At 41.4% G+C, this 20,663-nt stretch overlaps 1 protein-coding gene across 1 annotated transcript in view; it reads left to right on the top strand.

Annotated features, from left to right (window-relative positions):
* Positions 1 to 20,663, top strand: part of GRIP1 (glutamate receptor interacting protein 1) — a 675,191-nt gene that overhangs the window by 639,652 nt on the left and 14,876 nt on the right. Inside the window, 1 exon segment of the mRNA XM_030216417.1 lies at positions 11,948 to 12,181. Coding sequence (XP_030072277.1) covers positions 11,948 to 12,181 — 234 coding nt within the window.

Below are 20,663 nucleotides of genomic sequence, written 5' to 3'. Positions count from 1 at the left end.
ACAAAAGACGAACACACACTCAACACATGGAAACAATCACAAAGAAAATACAAATACGCAATATGACAGACCAAAAGATCATACTATAAAACTAAAATAGGGACAGATTACAAAGACACGAAGAAATTATACCAACTCGTGAACAAACTCCTAGACACCAACTTGGTCACTACATCGAATACAGACATCCCATCTGCAGACAAATTTGCTAAGTATTTCAATGAAAAAATTGCAAACCTACGCAACACGCTACCACAGGACAACACTGACATCAAAATCTTCCTTAATGAGTTGGACCCAACCATGGGAGAATACCCAGCTGACCGAACCTGATTAAAATTCGCCCTCCTTACCGTCGATGCAGTTGCACAGGTGATCAGCAGATTCTCCAACACTCACTGTAAACTAGATACCTGTCCCAACTACCTAATGAAATCCGCCCCTGACCGCTTCATAGCAGACCTCACATCCCACCTAAACTACATGCTTCAGCAAGGTCTCTTCCCTAAGGAAAATGGCAATATCCTACTCACTCCGATACCACAAGACATCAAGAAAAAAACAAATGAAATCACTAACTACCATCCAGTAGCACCCATTCCGTTGTCAGTCAAACAGATGGAAAGCATGGTAACCAAACAACTTGCAGATTATATAAACAAATTCTCAATATTACACGAATCACAGTCAGGTTTTCGCCCCCTCGACAGCACAGAAACAGGACTACTCACTCTCCTAGCCAAATTGAAGCAGGAAATAGCAATAGGCAAAAACATCCTCCTCCACCAATTCGACATGTCTAGTGCATTCGACATGGTAAACCATAATATATTATTAAGATTACTAGATAAGTTCGGGACTGGTGGAAACATACTTAGCTGGATCAAGGGTTTCCTAACCACAAGAAGGTTATCAATAGAAATCAAACAAAATAAAACATGGAAAAGAAAATAAGATGATACCTTTTTTATTGGACATAACTTAATACATTTCTTGATTAGCTTTCGAAGGTTGCCCTTCTTCCTCAGATCGGAAATAAGCAAATGAGGTAGCAGATAGTATATATGAGAGAAACATCAAAGCATTACTTTGACAGTCTGACAGAGTGGGAGGGTGGGGGTATGCATGGGGACATCAAAGCATTTCATTGATATTCTAACAGAATGGGTGTTGGTAGGTGAGAGGAGGGTAATAAACAGAGAAATAAACAGAGAAATACAGCTTTATGTTTTATAATGAGTTAGAAAACCCAGATCCTTATTAAGTCCTGTTTGTTGGGTGTCAAAATATTCAATCATTCTTATTTCAAAGGTCTTACGTTCCTGTATTGTTTTAAAATTACCTTTCAGTATTCTTACTGTGAAATCACTGGTGCAGTGTTCTGGTCTTGTGAAGTGTTGGCCCACAGGGGTGGGGGCCTGACTGGCACCGGCTATTTTCATGTGATGTCTGTGTAGATTGAATCTTGTCTTAAGCATCTGGCCTGTTTCTCCAATATAGCATCCTTCGTTACATTTCTTACACTGAATGATATATACCACATTGGAAGATGAGCATGTAAAATAGTCCTTTATGTTGAATATTTCTCCTTTGTGAATGACTGTGGGGTCTTGTGAAATGTTTTGGCATAGTTTGCAGCTGGCTGTGTTACACGGGAATGTGCCCTTTTCTTTTTCCGTCTGTGTTGGAAGTTTACTTCTGATCAGCTTGTGTTTTAAATTTGGTGGCTGTTGGAAGGCCAGCACTGGTGGGGATTCAAGATTCTGTCTTTACCAAAAGCCTTGAAAACTATGAACGACCACCTAAACTTCCGGAAAACACTAAAAACTAACCTGTTTAAAAAGGCATACCCTACCGATCCAACATAAATGCCCGATCTTTGCAACACAACAAAACTAAAGAACGTAATGGACATAACACAACTCTTCCATTGCACGATTCCCTAGCGTGGCTGTGCCACATAAACTTTATCTTACCACAACATCACTTTGTATTTGTTTACACCGCAGTCTGTAACGCCTCTCCGGTACTATGTAAGCCACATTGAGCCTACAAATAGGTGGGAAAATGTGGGATATAAATGTAATAAATAAATAAATAAATAAATTCTACCATCTGCTCCAGATATTAACTTCCCACCCCACACCTATACCCAACCAATTCCCTGTTTCCATTGTACTCAGCCTTTGCCTATAACTACAGAGCACATCTAAGATTATAGCTCAGAATCCTAGTCTCGCGTTCAGTTTATATGGAGTGCCTCAGGGATCCATCCTGGGACTAGTTCTGTTCAATATATTTGTGTTCGATACTGCTGAAGGGTTAGAAAAAAAAGTTTGCCTTTTTGAGGCATAAACATTGGCAACAGAGACCCCCTAGAGGGAGTGGAGTGCATGAGAAGTGATCTACAAAAATTAGAAGCTTGAGCTAATGCTTGGCTTTAACGTGAAGAAATATAGTGTGATGCATTTCAGGGGAGCTGTATTCAACAGATGGTGAGATACTGATATGTGCAGACCAGGAAAGAGACCTTGAGGTGATAGTGTCTGAGGATCTCAAGGTGGCGAAACAATGTGACAAGGCCAGAAGGATGTTTGGCTGCACTGAAAGGGACATAAGCAGCAGAAAAAAGGGGATGATAATGCCCCTGTTCAAGTCTTTGGTGAGACCACATTTGGAGTAATGTTCAGTTTTGGAGGTTGTATCTTGACAAGAAAGAACTTAAAGAGGTTCAGAGAAAAGCAATCAAATGGTATGGGGTCTACACCTGAAGACATATGAAAAGAGACTTGAAGACTTGAATATTTATATCCTGGAGGAGAGGAGGGACAGGGGAGATATGATGCAGACATTTAGGAGGGAAGTTATCAAGCACCAGTAGGGCTTTAAGTCATGTTATCTATTCCTTAATGTGACTTAAAAGGGTCCTTATGCTGCTTGACTAAAAATACCATGGCGATATTTAAGTCGCCACAGGTTACACAGTACTATGCAAATACTCTAATGCAACTTGCAGTGATACACTGCAGGTCACGTAAAGGCCCTAAAATCATGGTAAAATACCCCCCTCTCTTTGCTGACCCCATTGCCAGTCCTAGGTAAGAAAGTAGCTTTAGTCTTAAAGCTGGTTTAATTTGCAGTTGGAGATTACATTAAAGAAACTGCTATATTTATTGGGAATCTTTGGATCTAAAGGTGAAAACTTAGATTCTAGCAGAACTTTGATGTTTTATCAAATTGTCCCATTGCTTGCCCCTCCTAGAGAATATTTTTAATAGTGGTACTTGGCTGAATCACTGTGAGACTTATAGTCCCACCCACCGACCACTGGGCTTGCTACTCATATATAGATGATCCAGTAATCATTCCTCAGTCACATACAGGTAATGTTACACCTAATCATAGTAAATCTGTTCAAACCCATTTCAACCAATTAGGATGACATTTATTCAATGTAATAATTATGGGGCATTAGTGCCAAGGCACACCATCTAGAAGGTTAGGGCTTGCCCCTTCTGCCTTCAGCTTGCTAGTATAAAAGAGGAGCTCAGCAAACTTTGGAGCCCTTTTACCAAATAGTAATAAAAAATGGCCTTAGCACGCCCATATGTGGGTCATTTTCACTCGCTAAGGACATTTTTAATGCTGGAGTAAAATGGCCGGTTTTCTGAATTTTTCAATAATGACCATGTGCTAATGTTCACATTAGCACATGTGCCCCTACCACCACCTATTTTGTAGGCAGTAGGTACTCAAGTGTTAAATCTGCACTAATCATTTAGCACACGGCAATGTAACTGCGCTAACCAATGAGCACAGAACACTCCCACTCTCCTCCCCCAGACACATCCCTCGCACCAAAAAATATTTTTAGCGCATGGATAGCGCCCACATATGGCAAAATTACAATGACAGATCTTAGCGTACTCCACAGTATGCCATTTTTTGCTGCAGTAAGCATGCGTTAGTGCTTACTACAGCTTTGTTAAAGGGCCCCCTTAAGCATGAATTCGATGCAATTAAAGCACTACACAGCATCATACCAATTGTCAACCCAGGAATAGACGGGTCACAGTAGGCTCAGGTAGCCTGCAACATGTGACACAGAAGCATCCATCCTCACAATTGCTGCACCTACATAATTCTCTTGCTGCATTAGAGCATTATGATGCTCAAGAAAAAAGAATTAAAGTGCAGGCAAGATAGTGGAAACTATTATAAAGAATAAAATTACAGAACACGTAAACAAACATGGTTTAATGGGACAGAGTCAGCATGGATTTAGCCAAGGGAGGTCTTGCCTCACCAATTTGCTTCATCCGTTGCCAGAGAATGTAATTAAAGCAGTTAGTTTAGTTGGGTTTTAAAAAGGTTTGGATGGCTTCCTAAAGGAAAAGTCCATAGACCATGATTTGAAGGCGACGAAACAGTGTGACAAGGCGGTGGCCGTAGCTAGAAGGTTGTTAGGCTGTATAGAGAGAGGTGTGACCAGCAGAAGAAAGGGGGTGTTGATGCCCCTGTATAAGTCGTTGGTGAGGCCCCACCTGGAGTATTGTGTTCAGTTTTGGAGGCTGTATCTTGTTAAGGATGTAAAAAGAATTGAAGCGGTGCAAAGAAAAGCTACGAGAATGGTATGGGATTTGCGTTACAAGACGTATGAGGAGAGACTTGCTGAACTAAACATGTATACTCTGGAGGAAAGGAGAAACAGGGGTGATATGATACAGACATTCAAATATTTGAAAGGTATTAATCCGCAAGCGAACCTTTTCCGGAGATGGGAAGATGGTAGAACGAGAGGACATGAAATGAGATTGAAGGGGGGCAAACTCAAGAGTAGTGGATGCTTGGAATGCCCTCCCGCAGGAGGTGGTGGAAATGAAAACGGTAACGGAATTCAAACATGCGTGGGATAAGCATAAAGGAATCCTGTGCCGAAGGAATGGATCCTCAGGAGCTTAGTCAAGATCGGGAGGCGGGGCTGGTGGTTGGGAGGCGGGGATAATGCTGGGCAGACTTATACGGTCTGTGCCAGAGCCGGTGGTGGGAAGCGGGACTGGTGGTTGGGAGGCGGGGATAGTGCTGGGCAGACTTGTGCGGTCTGTGCCAGAGTCGGTGATTGGGAGGCAGGGCTGGTGGTTGGGAGGTGAGGATAGTGCTGGGCAGACTTATACGGTCTGTGCCAGAGCCAGTGGTTGGGAGGCGGGGCTAGTGCTGGGCAGACTTATACGGTCTGTGCCCTGAAGAGCACAGGTACAAATCAAAGTAGGGTATACACAAAAAGTAGCAAATATGAGTTATCTTGTTGGGCAGACTGGATGGACCGTGCAGGTCTTTTTCTGCCGTCATCTACTATGTTACTATGTATTATTAAAATGGACTTGAGGAAAATCCACTGTTTATTTCTAGGATAAGCAGCATAAAATTTATTGTACTTTTTTGGGGATCTTGCCAGGTACTTGTGACCCGGATTGGCCACTGTTGGAAACAGGATGCTGGCCTTGATAGACCTTCGATCTGTCCTAGTAAAATGGTATGGGGCTTGCACCGAAAGATGTATGAGGAGTCACTGAAAGACCATACCCTTGTGAAAAGGAGAGATAGGGGAGATATGACACAAATGTTTAAATACTTGGAATGTATTAATATAGAAACAAATCTTTTACAGAGAAGGGGAAATGGTAAAACTATTGCCTATTGACCCTTCTACTCTGTCCACCAATGTTTCAAATCTCTTCTCTACCACTATGTTATCCAAGTTTGTCAATGAGGCTGTCTCTTCCTATAATACTATTCTCTCCTCTGCTCTGGATACTCTCGCTCCTCCCATTCCCCGTTCTGTAAAACGTACCAAACCCCAACCTTGGCTGACCTCTAGAATCCGCTACCTACGTTCCTGTGCCTGCTCTGCCGAACGCCTTTGGCTGAAATCCCGTGCCCATGCTGACTTCATACATTTCAAATTCTTGCTGACCTCCTTCCAGTCTGCTTTTTTACTTGCCAAACAGGACTATTATATCCAGTTGACAAATTCTCTTGGCTCAAACCCTCGTCGTCTCTTTGCCACACTGAACTCTCTCCTCAAAGTGCCTTCAACTCCAACCCCCCTTCACTTTCCCCCTGGACTCTGGCTGAGTTCTTTCATGATAAGGTTCACAAGATTAAACTTGAATTCTCAACCAGGTCATCTCCACCTCTCCTTCCCTTAGTCCATTCTCTCAACCCTCCAACCCCTGCCTCCTTTTCTTCCTTTTCTGAAATCACGGAAACTACACATCTTATTTCATCCTCGAAACTAACTACCTGTTCCTCTGATCCTATTCCCACCCATCTACTTAACACTATCTCTCCTACTGTCATCCCATTTATCTGTCATATCCTCAATCTTTCACTGTCCACTGCGACTGTTCCTGATGCCTTCAAACATGCCGTAGTCACACCACTCCTTAAAAAACCTTCATTGGACCCTACCTGTCCTTCCAACTATCGCCCCATCTCCCTCCTCCCTTTCCTATCCAAGATACTTGAACGTGCTGTTGCCATTGCCTTGACTTTCTTTCATCTCAAGCTATTCTTGATCCACTTCAATCTGGCTTTCACCCCCTTCATTCAAATGAAACAGCGCTTGCTAAAGTCTCCAATGATCTGTTCATGGCCAGATCCAAAGGTCTCTATTCTATCCTCATCCTTCTCGATCTATCTGCTGCTTTTGACACTGTTGATCACAGCCTACTCCTTGATACGCTGTCCTCACTTGGATTTCAGGGCTCTGTTCTTTCCTGGTTTTCTTCTTATCTCTCCCAGCATACTTTAGTGTATACTCAGGTGGATCCTCCTCCACTTCTATCCCACTGTCAGTTGGTGTACCTCAGGGATCTGTCCTAGGACCTCTTCTTTTCTCCATCTATACTTCTTCCCTTGGTACTCTGATCTCATCCCATGGTTTTCAGTATCATCTTTACACTGATGACTCCCAGATCCCAGAAATCTCAGCCAAAATCCAGGCCAAAGAATCAGCCTGCCTGTCTGACATTGCTGCCTGGATGTCTCAGCGCCATCTGAAACTAAACATGACCAAGACTGAGCTTCTTATCTTTCCCCCTAAACCAACCTCTCCTCCTCCCCCATTCTCTATTTCTGTGGATAACACTCCCATCCTTCCTGTCTCATCAGCTCGTAACCTTGGGGTCATCTTTGACTCCTCCCTCTCCTTCTCTGCTCATATTCAACAGACTGCTAAAACCTGTCGTTTCTTTCTGTATAATATCAGCAAAATTCGCTCTTTCCTTTCTGAGCACACTACCAGAACCCTCATCCACACTCTTATCACCTCTCGCTTAGACTATTGCAACTTGCTTCTCACATGTCTCCCACTTAGCTATCTCTCTCCTCTTCAATCTGTTCAAAATTCTGCTGCATGACTAATATTCTGCCAGTGTCATTATGCTCATATTAGCCCTCTCCTCAAGTCACTTCACTGGCTTCCTATCTGTTTCCGCATACAGTTCAAACTCCTCTTATTGACCTATAAGTGCATTCACTCTGCAGCTCCTCAATACCTCTCCACTCTCATCTCTCCCTACATTCCTCCCCGGGAACTCCGTTCACTGGGTAAATCTCTCTTATCTGCACCCTTCTCCTCCACTGCTAACTCCAGACTCTGTTCCTTTTATCTTGCTGCACCTTATGCCTGGAATAGACTTCCTGAGCCGGTCTGTCAAGCTCCATCTCTGGCCGTCTTCAAATCTAAGCTAAAAGCCCACCTTTTTGATGCTGCTTTTAACTCCTAACTCTTGTTCACTTGTTCAGAACCCTTATTTTATCATCCTTGCTTTACTATTCCCTTATCTCTTGTTTGTCCTGTTTGTCTGTCCTAATTAGATTGTAAGCTCTGTCGAGCAGGGACTGTCTCTTCATGTTCAAGTGTACAGCGCTGGGTACGTCTAGTAGCGCTATAGAAACGATAAGTAGTAGTAGGTAAATCTAGAGGACATGAATTGAGGTTGCGGGGTGGTAGATTTAGGGATAATGTCAGGAAATTCTTTTTCATGGAGAGGGTGATTCATGCATGGAATGCCCTCCTGAGGGAGTTAGCGGAGTCCAAATCAGTGATTCAAAAAGGCATGGGATGAACACAGAGGATCCCTAATTAGAAAACAAAACTTGAATGACTGCACATGTGTGATGTGTCGAGTAGTGCTTAGATGGCAACTCTGGCTGTGAAGAACTAGGGCCAGTGCCGGGCAGACTTCTACAGTTTATGTCCTGTATATGGCAAGAGAGTTTAGGATGAGCTGGAAAGGGCTTCGATGGCAACTCCAGTAGTTGGAATGTGAGGACAGTACAAGGCAGATTTCTATAGTCTGTGTCCCATATATGAGAAGACAGATTGGAATAGGCTGAGGCTTTGACAGCAACTCCAGTAGTTGGATTGTAAGGACAGTGCCAGGCAGACTTGTACAGGCTATGCCCCAGAAATGGCAAAGAAAGACCGGGATCAAGTATTTTATACCATATTCATTGTTGGTTTAACCCCTTCACCCCTTAGGACTATGATAGTGGTGTACAGTTGTGGGGAGTGGGTTTTGGGGGGGGGGGGGTTGGGGGGCTCAGCACCCAAGGTAAGGGAGCTATGCACCTGGGAGCAATTTATGAAGTCCACTGCAGTGCCCCCTAGGGTGCCTGGTTGGTGTCCTGGCACGTGAAGGGGAACAGTGCACTACGAATGCTGGCTCCTCCCATGACCAAATGGCTTGGATTTGGTCATTTCTGAGATGGGTGTCCTCGGTTTCCATTATCGCCGAAAACCGGGGACGACCATCTCTAAGGTCGACCTAAATGTTGAGATTTGGGCGTCCCCAACCGTATTATCAAAACGAAAGATGGACGCCCATCTTGTTTCGATAATATAGGTTGCCCCGCCCCTTCGCCGGGACGTCCTGCGAGGACGTCCTCAGGAAAACTTGGGCGCCCCATTCGATAATGCCCCTCCTTGCATCCCTACCCACTTCCATTTACCCCCTTCCCTAAATTCCCCAAGTGCCTCGCTATCCACTCCTGGCCAATCAGCTATCCTAATGTACTCGACTAGCACACTAGTCATCACATTCCACACTTACTGCTTTAAAAAGATCATAACAGGTTCATTCCATCCTCCTCTGCTCATACTTTTCATGATATTATGCATTCAGAAGTTCCATCTCTACAGCCCATTCCACCTCTTTTATCAATCTTCCACCCCATGGGAGTATACCCAACCTCACTGCCTCAAGATGGCCCTTCTCTGCACATGCACCAGCTTATTCATTAACATTTTGTGTTCTGTTCTATGTTGATATTTATTTAGGTTATACTTTGTTGCGATATCCATACCCTTCCTTTTGAGGATCTTTTTTGTTGGTGGTGTTTTGTTCTTGCCTTTTGTTCTTGAGTTGCTTCTGAGGTTTTGTAAACCTCCATGATATCTGTAATGATTTGGCGATATAACAATGATCACATAAATAATAAATAAACATGCTTATGACTTCCTCTACATCTACACTGAGTAATTTTCTTATTTTGTACCCTACCATCTTACAGTAGGTAGATGAGCCTGTAAAATCACCTGTTCATCTTTGGCACATCTTCCTTCCCATGTCTAACCACAAAGCTTTGTAATAATCTCAACATCCATCTATACTAGTAGAGCTGTTGACCAAATATCTGGTGCCCTAGTTCCCCATGGCCTTTCCAAACAGTAACCTACCACCACCAATCTGTTCCAGCACTTCAGCTGATACAAGGCGTATATAGCCTTCCAAATAGACCAAGATATATAACAGCCTGCTTCTTATTACAGCATTATGATATTTATAGACCGCCAAACATAGATATTTGGAAAATGTTTTGCCCTCTCAAGGACTGCATCAGGGGTTTGTTAAAATACTGTCAAAAGATACACAAAGGACTGTTAGTATAAACCAAAAGACCATAAAAAACGTATACAGTAATATGTAAAACATACAGATCTTGCCAGATACTTGGATTGGCCATTGTTGGAAACAGGATACTGGGCTTGATGGACCTTTGGTCTTTCCCAGTATGGCAATGCTTATGTTCTTATGTTAATATTATTATTAGAATAGACAGAACTGACATACTTAAAACTCATATGCCAGATATAAAAAAACAACCATTAATTCCAAATAATATGAAATACAAATATAAATCAGACACATACCCCAGTGGTGTAGTCACAAAATATCACCTATTGGTAATGAAGCTGTAAACAAAAAGCAAGAGCAGCTGTTTAAATAATGCTAAACTTCTACCAGTTATGAAAAAAAACAAAATATAAAATAACTTCACTAGGAGGTTACAACCATCTCAATGCTCAGCTCATAACAAAAACTCAAAGGACACACAATACAGAAAACAAATCACAAATACCCAAACTCTAGTGCAGCAGATATGAAGGGTACTAAGGGGTCTGAGGTCATAGCTCACATGATGAAACTAATTAAATTCCAAAAGTAGCTATAGATGCTTACTTTACTTATAAAAAATGGTATAAAACCTCATTTATAAAAGCAACTAAAATCTAACCATTTCAAAAACACAGTGATTTTGTTGCCCATCATGAATACTATCCTCCACTATCTTTGGTTTCTCACTATAAGTTTTTTTACAATTTCATGCTGATTTTGTTTAGTGAGGTCTAATAGGGTATAATTTTTATAGTTAATTTTCATTCTATCAGCTGTATTGCTTTTATAAGTGAGGTTTTTTATAAGTAAAGTATGCATCTTCAGCTACTTTTGGAATTTAGTTTATTTTATCATGAGCGCCATGACCTCTGACCTCTTAGCAGCCTTCATATCTGCCCAGCACTAGAATCACAATAGCCACACACTGCAGCTGTACTGGAGTGTGGGTATGTGAGTATGTGTTCATTTCCCATTACAGCTCCTTGTGACTCTGGGCAAGTCACTTGACCTTCCATTGCCCCAGGCACAAATAAGTACCTGTATATACCTGTAAACCGCTTTGAATGTAGTTGCAAAAAAACACAGAAAGGTGGTATATCAAGTCCCATTCCTCCACTTTCCCTATTCTAATGAGAATATTAACATCTTCATGATCTGTATATTTTATATATTACTGTATACATTTTTGGTTTATACTAACAGTCCTTTGTGTATCTTTTGACAGTATTTTAGCAAGCCTCTGATGCAGCCCTTGAGAGGGTAAAACATGGCTGTGCCGGGCTTTTAATTATTTTTGTATTTATTGTTTTAAGAGGTGAATAAACTAGATATTTTTTAAATTTCATCTCTTCGATCTACTGTTTTTGTGTCCATGCTGGATTTTGTGGATCGGTTGCCTTTTTGTTTCTTTAAGCATAGATATTTTCCAGGCTTATCAGTTTCTTCATGCAAATAGATAGGCTTCCAAAGTTAGCAATATGGTTGACTTTACTGCGGCACACTAGTACAGAACTGTAAATCAGAAGTTTTCTTTTCTTGACCAATCAGGTTCATGGAAGAGTCAAAGCAATGAGAGATAGATGTTGGAAAAGACTCTTTGGGACACTTCATATGATACAAAATATTTTTCGGTGCAATAACTGTATATGAACCTGCTGGGAACATCCCAACTGTTACCACGCAGGCTTTGCACTTACCACTGCATGGTATGTGAAAAACATTTACCACACTTTAGTAAAAGGACCCCCTAGTTAACGGTTGCATTTCTTTCATTTCTAGATTGAGAGATTGTAAAATGTTTTATCTACTTCATAAATTGCATGCAAAGGAAATCAAATATTTACTCATTCTATTACCTTTTGCTATGTTCTAACACAGAATTGAAGTGTGATTGACTATGACGGCAGCATTGAAAATTTTTATAAACCATTCTTGTTTTTCAGTCTTAGTTATGAATAAATCCTTATATGTTAATACTCTAGGCAACAATCATGTCAGGAAGTACACTGAACTTGAACCGTAAGAATCCACAGCCTCGCAGTCAGCTAGGCAGACAGTCCAGTTTTCAGGAAAGAAGCACTGAGAGGCCACATTATAACCAGGCTGTTCGTAGCAATACTTTACCATCCGATGTTGGAAGAAAGTCAGTAGCCTTGAGAAAAATTAAACAAGAAATGAAAGAAATCATGTCACCAACTCCTGTGGAGTTACACAAGGTTTGTAGTTTTTCTTTTGAGATTTTTATATTGAGCAAGAACTATTTATTCATGATCACTGACTTTTTTAATTTGCATAGAGAGCTTTTTTCACTTATAAGGCATGTGTTACAAATGGAAAATGGTTCTTATAAAATTGTGCACTGGCATGCAAGCATAAAAACTAGATTCACTGCAAGACAACACGCACTTTTATGTGATTTGCATGGGTATGGTTTAGAGCTGGCAGGGCCAGCATTAGGGGGAGTAAGCAGGGTCCCACAGCTCCAGGGGGCCCCGTGATCCAGGCATCTCTTCCCCTTCTCCCCACCATGATCCATCTCCTCCTCCCTTCTCAATCTTCTTTAAAAATTTATTTCCATTCTCAAAGGGACCCTGGGGCAGCAGCCATCCTCAAAAACTAACTCTGGCTGCCCCGAAGCTTTCCTTCTCTGCCACGATTTGCTCCCCTCTGACACAATTTCCTGTTTCAACCTGGGCAGATTGCGGCAGAGAGGGAAAGCTTTGGGGCAGCCGGAGGCAGCATATGAGGATGGCTGCTGTGCCAGGGCCCCTCTGAGAAGAGAAATAATTTTTTTTTTTTTTTTAATATTTATTTATCAATTTTCAAAAATTTACAAGCAATTACTACTTGAATAAGGAAAAAAACAGTCAGTAATTCTTAACGTAGAATAGTTTAAAAGAAAAAATAAATGACTTAAATTAGACCACCAAATTAGGGGGACATGAGCCGTTATTAACTTGGAAGATAAGATTCTACACATTATTTAAAGAAAGACTTAGCTAATTATACTCCATACTTGCCATTCTATATATTACCCATTTAGAAGTGTTCAGTCTGTTAGACATAAACCGGCATTACAATATCTTTTTTTGATCTATAAATTGTTTTAAATGCTCAGGAAAAAAGAAAACATATTTAACACCCAAATATTTTATATTACATTTGCATGGGTAGTTTAAATTAAAGACAGCACCTAATGCCAAAACGTCAGATCTCATTGCAAGAAAGTCCTTTCTTCTGGCCTGTGTTTGTTTTGTTACGTCTGGGAATACCCATATTTTCCCTCCATAAAAGGGAGTCTGTAAGTTTCTTAAGGCCATCTTTCTCACCAAGTCCAGGTCTTGTTGGAATATAAAAGATACCAATAATGTTTTTCTCTCCGTTGTCGATGTAATAGATGATTCTAGTAAGTCTGTTATATTCAAGTCTCCTTGTGGTTGAATTTCAGTATTCTTTTTTGTAGGTAGGTAATAAATTTTGTTCACAGGAGGTATATTATCAGAAGAAAATTTCAAGTTTTCCACTAAATATTTCTTAAATATCTCCAATGGAGAGTACACTGGTGTATAGGGAAAATTCAGTAAACGAAGGTTTAACCTCCTATTATAATTTTCAAAGTTCTCCAATTTATTATTTATAGCATTTGTATCTTTTATCAACTTAGTAGAAATTTCTTTCAATTTTACGTTTTCTGCTGTTAAATGGTTAATCTTGTCAGTTAATTCACCTTTCATCGATACAAATGAAACAGTTAAGTCCTGAACATTGCTCACCAAACCTTCAATCTTGCCCGTCGATGCCTGAACAGACTGAAGCGTCTCCCAAATTGCCTCAAGGGTAACCGACGCAGTGGAACCCTTACATGGGTTCTGCATTGTTGAGTAAAGAGTCCCAGATGAAAAAGGGACCTCAGCTGAATCCCCGACTGCGGGCCCCACACGTGTGTTTCGTCCTTCGCTCTCGCGAGGATTAGGAACACCCCCGCTGTCTGGTTCTGCTGGCTGCGGCGGAGGGTAATGCGGTGGAGGGGACAATGAAACGTCCTGTCCCAAGAGTTCGGACTCTTCCTGTTCCAAAAACTCAGCGGGACCTCCTGCCGCAGTAAGTGAGGAGCGCACGAGGTAGGTCTCCAGAGTGGGCTGGTTCGGTGTCGAAGTTAGTGCCGGTTGGGTCTTGGCTCTAACCAAACCCTTCCTCTTCGTATGCGGCATATTGATTTCAAAAAAGAAATGTTTAGAGGAAAAGAAAACCCTCGAAGAGAAGGGTTGAACCGCTCGTTCCTCCGGAGCTACTCGTGGAGCATTGTCAGAGCCGCCATCTTGCTCCGCCCCAGCCTCGAGAAATAAATTTTTTAAGAAGACCGCAAGGTGAGGGGAAGGGAGGTAGACAGACTGTGGTGGGGAGAAGGGTAAGAGATGCCCATATCACGTAGTACCAATGCAGGTGGGGAGATTGGGGGGGGGGGGAGAGAAGAGGGGATCAGAGATCAGGCCCCCCCTTAATTTCTGCCTTGGGCCCCCATCATGTCTAAAACTGGCCCTAAGAGCTGGGGCAGAGTTTGTAAAATATGCGTGTATATGCATACATTTATGCCTCTTGTGAAGCAGGTATAAATTTATACAAGAGAATTTGGGACTCTTTTACTAAACTCCATTATCACACATTAAGGACCCAATTCTACATATGGTGCCTGTAAAATCAGTGTAAAAAACAATACTGCCTAAGCATATTCTATAAACCGCATCTAAATCTAGTCACGGTTTATAGAATACACCTAGTGGGTTTACAGAACATGCCTAGCGGCCATGACTGCGCCTATCACTACACCTTTATTTTTTAGAAGACCTCAGTTTAGCGGAGTCATGGTGCTCACATCACTTTTGGCATCACTCTCCAATCATCACTGGTCTTCAACTATGTTTATTACATTAATTTTTCTTTTATATATATGTTTTGTATTTTTAAAGAGTTTCTTTCAACCTTCAAATGCTCAATTATATTGCAACTTTCAAGCACAAACACTTAATGCAAGTTAGTACTTCAAAAAGCACTTAGCTTAGATTGATCTCTTATGCTATCCAGGAAATGCTACATCTCGCCTTTCTGATGGTAGAAATTTCTAGATAACAGGTGATCAGGTAATAAATAGAGATTAAAAATAACCAAAAAAGAAGATATGGGGCTCATTTTCGAAAGAGAAAAACATCTAAAAAGTGGCATAAAGCAGCATTTGGATGTTTTTCATGCCGAAACCCATTTTCAAGATGTTTCTCTATGCTGTTTATCTGCAGTGATCCAAATCTAAAGGGGGCATGTTAAGGGTGGGATTTGGGCATTCCTAAGACCTGGACATTTTTTAGCCATAATGGAACAAAACAAAAATGGCCAGGACTAAAACAAAGATGTCTTGAGTTAGACCTGTTTTAAAAATGATTAAGCTGCATGCCCTACATGACCAGATGACCACTGGAGGAATGTAGGCATGACCTCCCCTTACTCCCTCAGTGGTCACTGACCTCTTTCCACACCCCAAAGATGTAAAAGAAACAGTAAATACCAGCCTCTGTGATAGCCTCAGATGTTATAGCCAGTCCTATTAGTGCAGCAAGTAACCTAGTGGTTGGTGCAGTGCACTGTAGAGAAGGGGACCCAGGCCAATAATCCACTCTGTTACACTTGTGGTGGAATGGGTCAGCCCTCCAAAAGTCACCAAAAACATACTGTACCCACATATAGGTGACAATTGCAGCCATAAGGGCTATTGTAGTTGGATATATTAGGCTTTTGGTGGCTTTTGGTGGAGGAATAGCCTAGTGGTTAGTGCAGCAGACTCTGATCCTGGGGAACTAGGTTCAATTCCCACTGCAGTTCCTTATGACTCTGGGCAAGTCACTTAACCCTCCATTGTCCCAGGTACAAATAAGTACCTGTATATATTATGTAAACCACAGAAAGGCGGTATATAAGTCCCATTCCCTTTCCCTACCCCCCCCCCCCCCTTTTGGAGGGCTCACTCTACAATATAAGGGAGCAACGGTGAGAGGTGTACCTGAGAGCTTTTATGTGAAGTCCACTAAAGTGCCCCCTAGGGTGCCCCACTGCTCTGTTGGGATGTTTGTGTGGCTAGTCTACTAAGAATGCTGGTTCCTCCTACATCCCAATGGCTTGATTTTGTGCATTTTTCACTTGGACTGGTATTTTTTGGAAAAAGGACCAAAAATATAAACACACAGAGCACAGAAACATCTAGCAAAAGGCCATTTTTGAAAAAAAAAAAAAAAAAGATGTTTTGCTGTTTCAAAAACTGCTATGTTTGCTATTTGTGCAAAACATCCAAAGACTGACTTAGATGTCATATCGAAAATGCCTAGGGTTACCATACGTCCGGATTTCCCCGGACATGTCCTCTTTAGGACATGTCCAGGGCGTCTGGGGGGTGGGGGTTTGGCCGCCCACCCGTTTGTCCAGATTTCTGGACAAGCGGGCGGGCGGCGGTGCCATGGGTCTCCCACGATTGACAAGTTAGCAGCTGCTGGGGATGATATCCTGCCTTTTTGAAGTAGCCTGTTGCTTCTTAGTAGAATTGTAAAAATGAAACACGGTGCGAATGCGATTTGTATTGCGTTTAGAAATTCCACTCGATCTGAGAAAGAAAAAAAAAGTGCAGGATGCGTCGCTGAAACCCGACAAGTACCTACCACTACCAATTAGCCACGCACAATAAGTTTTATCCCCGTCCCTCCAAAATCTTGATTGGTTAGTGTCTATAGGACAGTCTGCAATTCTAAGCAGTGATTGGTTTTAGTAATCGGCAATCTATAGCTTAGATCCAACCGGTGACAGTGAACGCCTTTTTATCCCACCGGAGCACAATGATTATGTAAATTAAAATGTAGTTGTTGTAGACAGTGCTCGTTCTCAGGTTCTCTATGGAACTGTCCTATCAGTCAGCGGGAAGCAGTAAGTAGCGGGCGGGGAGCAAAGCATTTAGGCTGTGATGTGGGCGATACTGCTTTTGATTCAGGCTTAAATGACAAGAGTGGAATGAATGCAGCAGAATAGAACAGCTAGGGCTAGTGAGGACTGTCTGGTTATGTAACAGGCTCTGACTGACTGCAGAGCAGATAAATAGTCAAAATGAGCATGCCACCTCCAGGCTAAAACCCAGACTATCCCAGTAAAATCAGGACATATGGTAATTCTATCACTTAAAGAGTCATGGTGGTTTGTAAGAGAAACCTAAAAGAATACATGCATTGCTGAGTGATAATGTGTACATTTTCTGTTGATCTTGGCTACCGTAACTAGTCCTGCAGCCTTTGGTTTTGGATTAGTACTGCAAGAATACAGAGGGAGATTCATGGCTAACTATGTCACTGTGGTTCTTAGTGGAACCGGTTTTATTAAGTTTTGCTGGTAGGGATCTAGCCTGCAATTGCACATTCCTGTCAGCAATTATGCGGAACAAGCTTGGAGAAGCAGGGTTTCCTAAAGCTGAGCTTTTAAAAGCAAAGTGAAATGTTCTCCTCCCACCCTCAGTTTCTTGATTGCATTCACTAGGTGTAAAGTTTTATGTTGTTATGGCAACTTGTTTGAGCCGTAGCGCATGCGCTCACTGATTGGGCCTGCTGAGTGGGAAAATTTGTTTGGACATGCGCAGGAATTTGTTCCTTATAGTACCGGGCAGGATATAAGGAGAGGCAAATGAAAAATTGAAGGTGGAAAAAATAGATGTACATTTTTTTTTATTTCATAAAAGACTGGCTATGTAGAAAGGGGGCGGGGCGGGGTGTGAAAGGGGCGGGGTGTGTGGTGGGGGTAGGGCATGTGTCCTCTTTTTGGGGGGGACAAAAAATGGTAACCCTAAAAATGCCCCTCCATGAGACCTTCTTTATTGAATTAACTTAATACATTTTTGAGTAGATTGCAAAGGCAATACTTTCTTCTTTGGGTCAGAAATGAGCAAGAAATGACAAATATAAGAATATATAAGTGAAACATAAAAGCATTCCAATGGCAGTCTCAGGGGAAAAAGTGGGGATAGGATGTGGTAAGAAACAGTGTCCCATTGGTTGTCCTCCTTCCACCAGGTCTCTGAGATGCCTGTTTTATCTACCTCTTCATTTAGTGCTATATACTCAACTCTCCCATCTAATTTTTTTAGGCTTCTAGTATTTGTATACAGACACTTCAAATTGTGGGTTCCCTTTGCATTTACAAGCTGCTTAGAAGCTGACAGGGATAATATGCAACCTTTACTCTGCTCTCCCCCTAAAAACTCCTGGCTTTCTTTTATCATTGTTGAAACCTCTCTATTGGGATTTCCTAAATGTCCTGTTTTGATAGTATCCTTCAAAGGTACCTCACTCCAAACCATGCAGTCTTGAGTGACTATTGACTTTCCCAGTGTTTATTTACAAGGAGAGGGGTGACACTATAAAATTTTCTAGCACCATGAATTAGTTTAACTGCAGTGTTTTGAATTAGTTGTAAGTGATGGAGTTAAGATTGTGACATGCCTTGGAGCATAGAATCAAATTACAAAGTAAAGTTAGTTGATTACTTATAAATGTATAAATATAATAAGTGAAAAGTGCTCAGATATAATGTTGTCACTCACAAACTGACATTGCTTAGATAACATTTATATGCATCATCACACTTATCACATTACTAATGCAGCCGATGGTGCCAAAATCACTTGTTCAATATGCAATGGCAAGCTTTTTCAGTACTTATCTTTAGAAAATAGGCTCCATATAGACAATTGTCTTTCAAATGCAATGAAAAAACTTCTGCCAAATGGCTTTGGTGATCCAGTGTCCATAAAGTGAAAATGTGTAAAAATTCACATGCTTCTTAATCCATATGTAAAGTTAATGCCCTCCGGAATAGAGCCTTTGAAGTCCAGCCACCTTTAAATCTTCAGCTGCCCTCTACATGCGACCGTGTTTTACACATTCAACTGAAGCACTCTTCTGGGATGCAGTATTGTAAGTGTAAAATGACTAGGAAATGAACCGGCAGACAGAATGAAGCTGAATCAAAAAAGGAACAAGCCACATGGATTTGATACAATGCAAAATGAAGATTTCTTAACTATCGAAGAAATGTGGCTTGCAAAAGTCATACAGATATCAATCATTACTACCAGAATCTTGATTGTATCCTTAAGTGGAACCAGCATGTCATGAATCATAGAAGTGGCTGATAGATCAGGAGAACCTATTAGAGGAAAAAGTAGAATAACGGTCTTAGAAGGATTCGATTTCAATCCATTCAGTGAAATCCAGTTAGCTATCTGAGTAAGCTTATGTGAGATGTCATGAATTACTTGTGAGGTACAGGCTTCAAGACGGAATAGTAATTGGACATCATCCACATAAACTAAAAAAGTAATCCTGAGAATTTGCAGTAGAAGGGCAACTGATGCCAAAAAGATGTTATTTCCTATAATAAGTACATTGTTTGAACCATAGGTGTAATTTGCCTTCTTACTTTGGGGAGGCAAGTGGTAATGGATTGAAAACAATCCATGATCACCTGAACTTCTGGAAATCACTAAAAACCAACCTCTTCAAAAAGGCCTACCCCAACGATCCCACGTAAACCTCTTCACCCAAAACACAGCATGCCTAATGATCGTACTGGACAATACACAATCTTCATCCCTTCCGACCCTCCACATTTACCTCATTCGATCACTATACAACCTTGTATTTGTCATCAACTGACTGGGCAAACGCCTTAACGGTACTATGTAAGCCACATTGAGCCTGCAAATAGGTGGGAAAATGTGGGATACAAATGCAACAAATAAATAAATAAGGAAGTCATATTGACAGTGGACTCAGGAGTAAATTCAGCATTAGCACCCAGAGCATGTTTGGGGACACTACCCTACCCATTCCAAACTACCCCTGTGGTTTGAAGTCTCTTTTTTGTTGCATCTTGACTAGATTATAAACTCCACTGAGGAGAGACTGTTTCTTATATGCATCTGCACAGCATACATCTATTATAAATACGGTAGAAATATGTAGTAGCAGATGCCACCTTGGCTTCTAACTGTATTTTGGCAAGTTTCCTTAATATGTTGTATACACTAGCACTACTACAGTTTATTATACAGAATGAAGCTGTATTAACCATCACCTGTAATTATGGTAAGATTTTTATTATTGACAAAAAGGTCATAAATATTTTACTTGAAGCGGCGAAGCCTGCAGCACTGTGGAATTGCTGCCTAAAACTATTGCTCTCCCACCCATGACTGATTAATGATAGCAGCACCTGATTTTTATTTTTTTTCCTGTACATTTCTTGTGATCCTACAACGGAATGGTGACTGGAAAGCAGAATATAATTGAAACAGAGTTTGGAGCGTAGGGAGGTGGAAAGCAGCTGAAACAAGATCTCCCAACTTCCTTATAGATGGCATCGCCATGTGAAATGCAAGCGATATTAGAGCCGATCATGACGGCGCTGGGAACTATAAAGACTATGATTCATGATACCTCCCAACATATTGATGCTCTCCAACAGGAAATGTCTAATTTGGCATCACAACTTACCATATGTAATGAATGTGCTTCCCAGGTAGAGGTGCGGGTGTCCACATTGGAGGACAAAGTGCAATTATGGCGGGCGAACCATGCGACTTTAATGGAGTTGTAGAAGGAATTGATAGAAGCCAAT

The sequence above is a fragment of the Microcaecilia unicolor genome, chromosome 10, assembly GCF_901765095.1.
Source record: "Microcaecilia unicolor chromosome 10, aMicUni1.1, whole genome shotgun sequence".
Classification (NCBI taxonomy): domain Eukaryota; kingdom Metazoa; phylum Chordata; class Amphibia; order Gymnophiona; family Siphonopidae; genus Microcaecilia; species Microcaecilia unicolor.
This window is presented reverse-complemented; position numbering and strand designations above follow the sequence as displayed.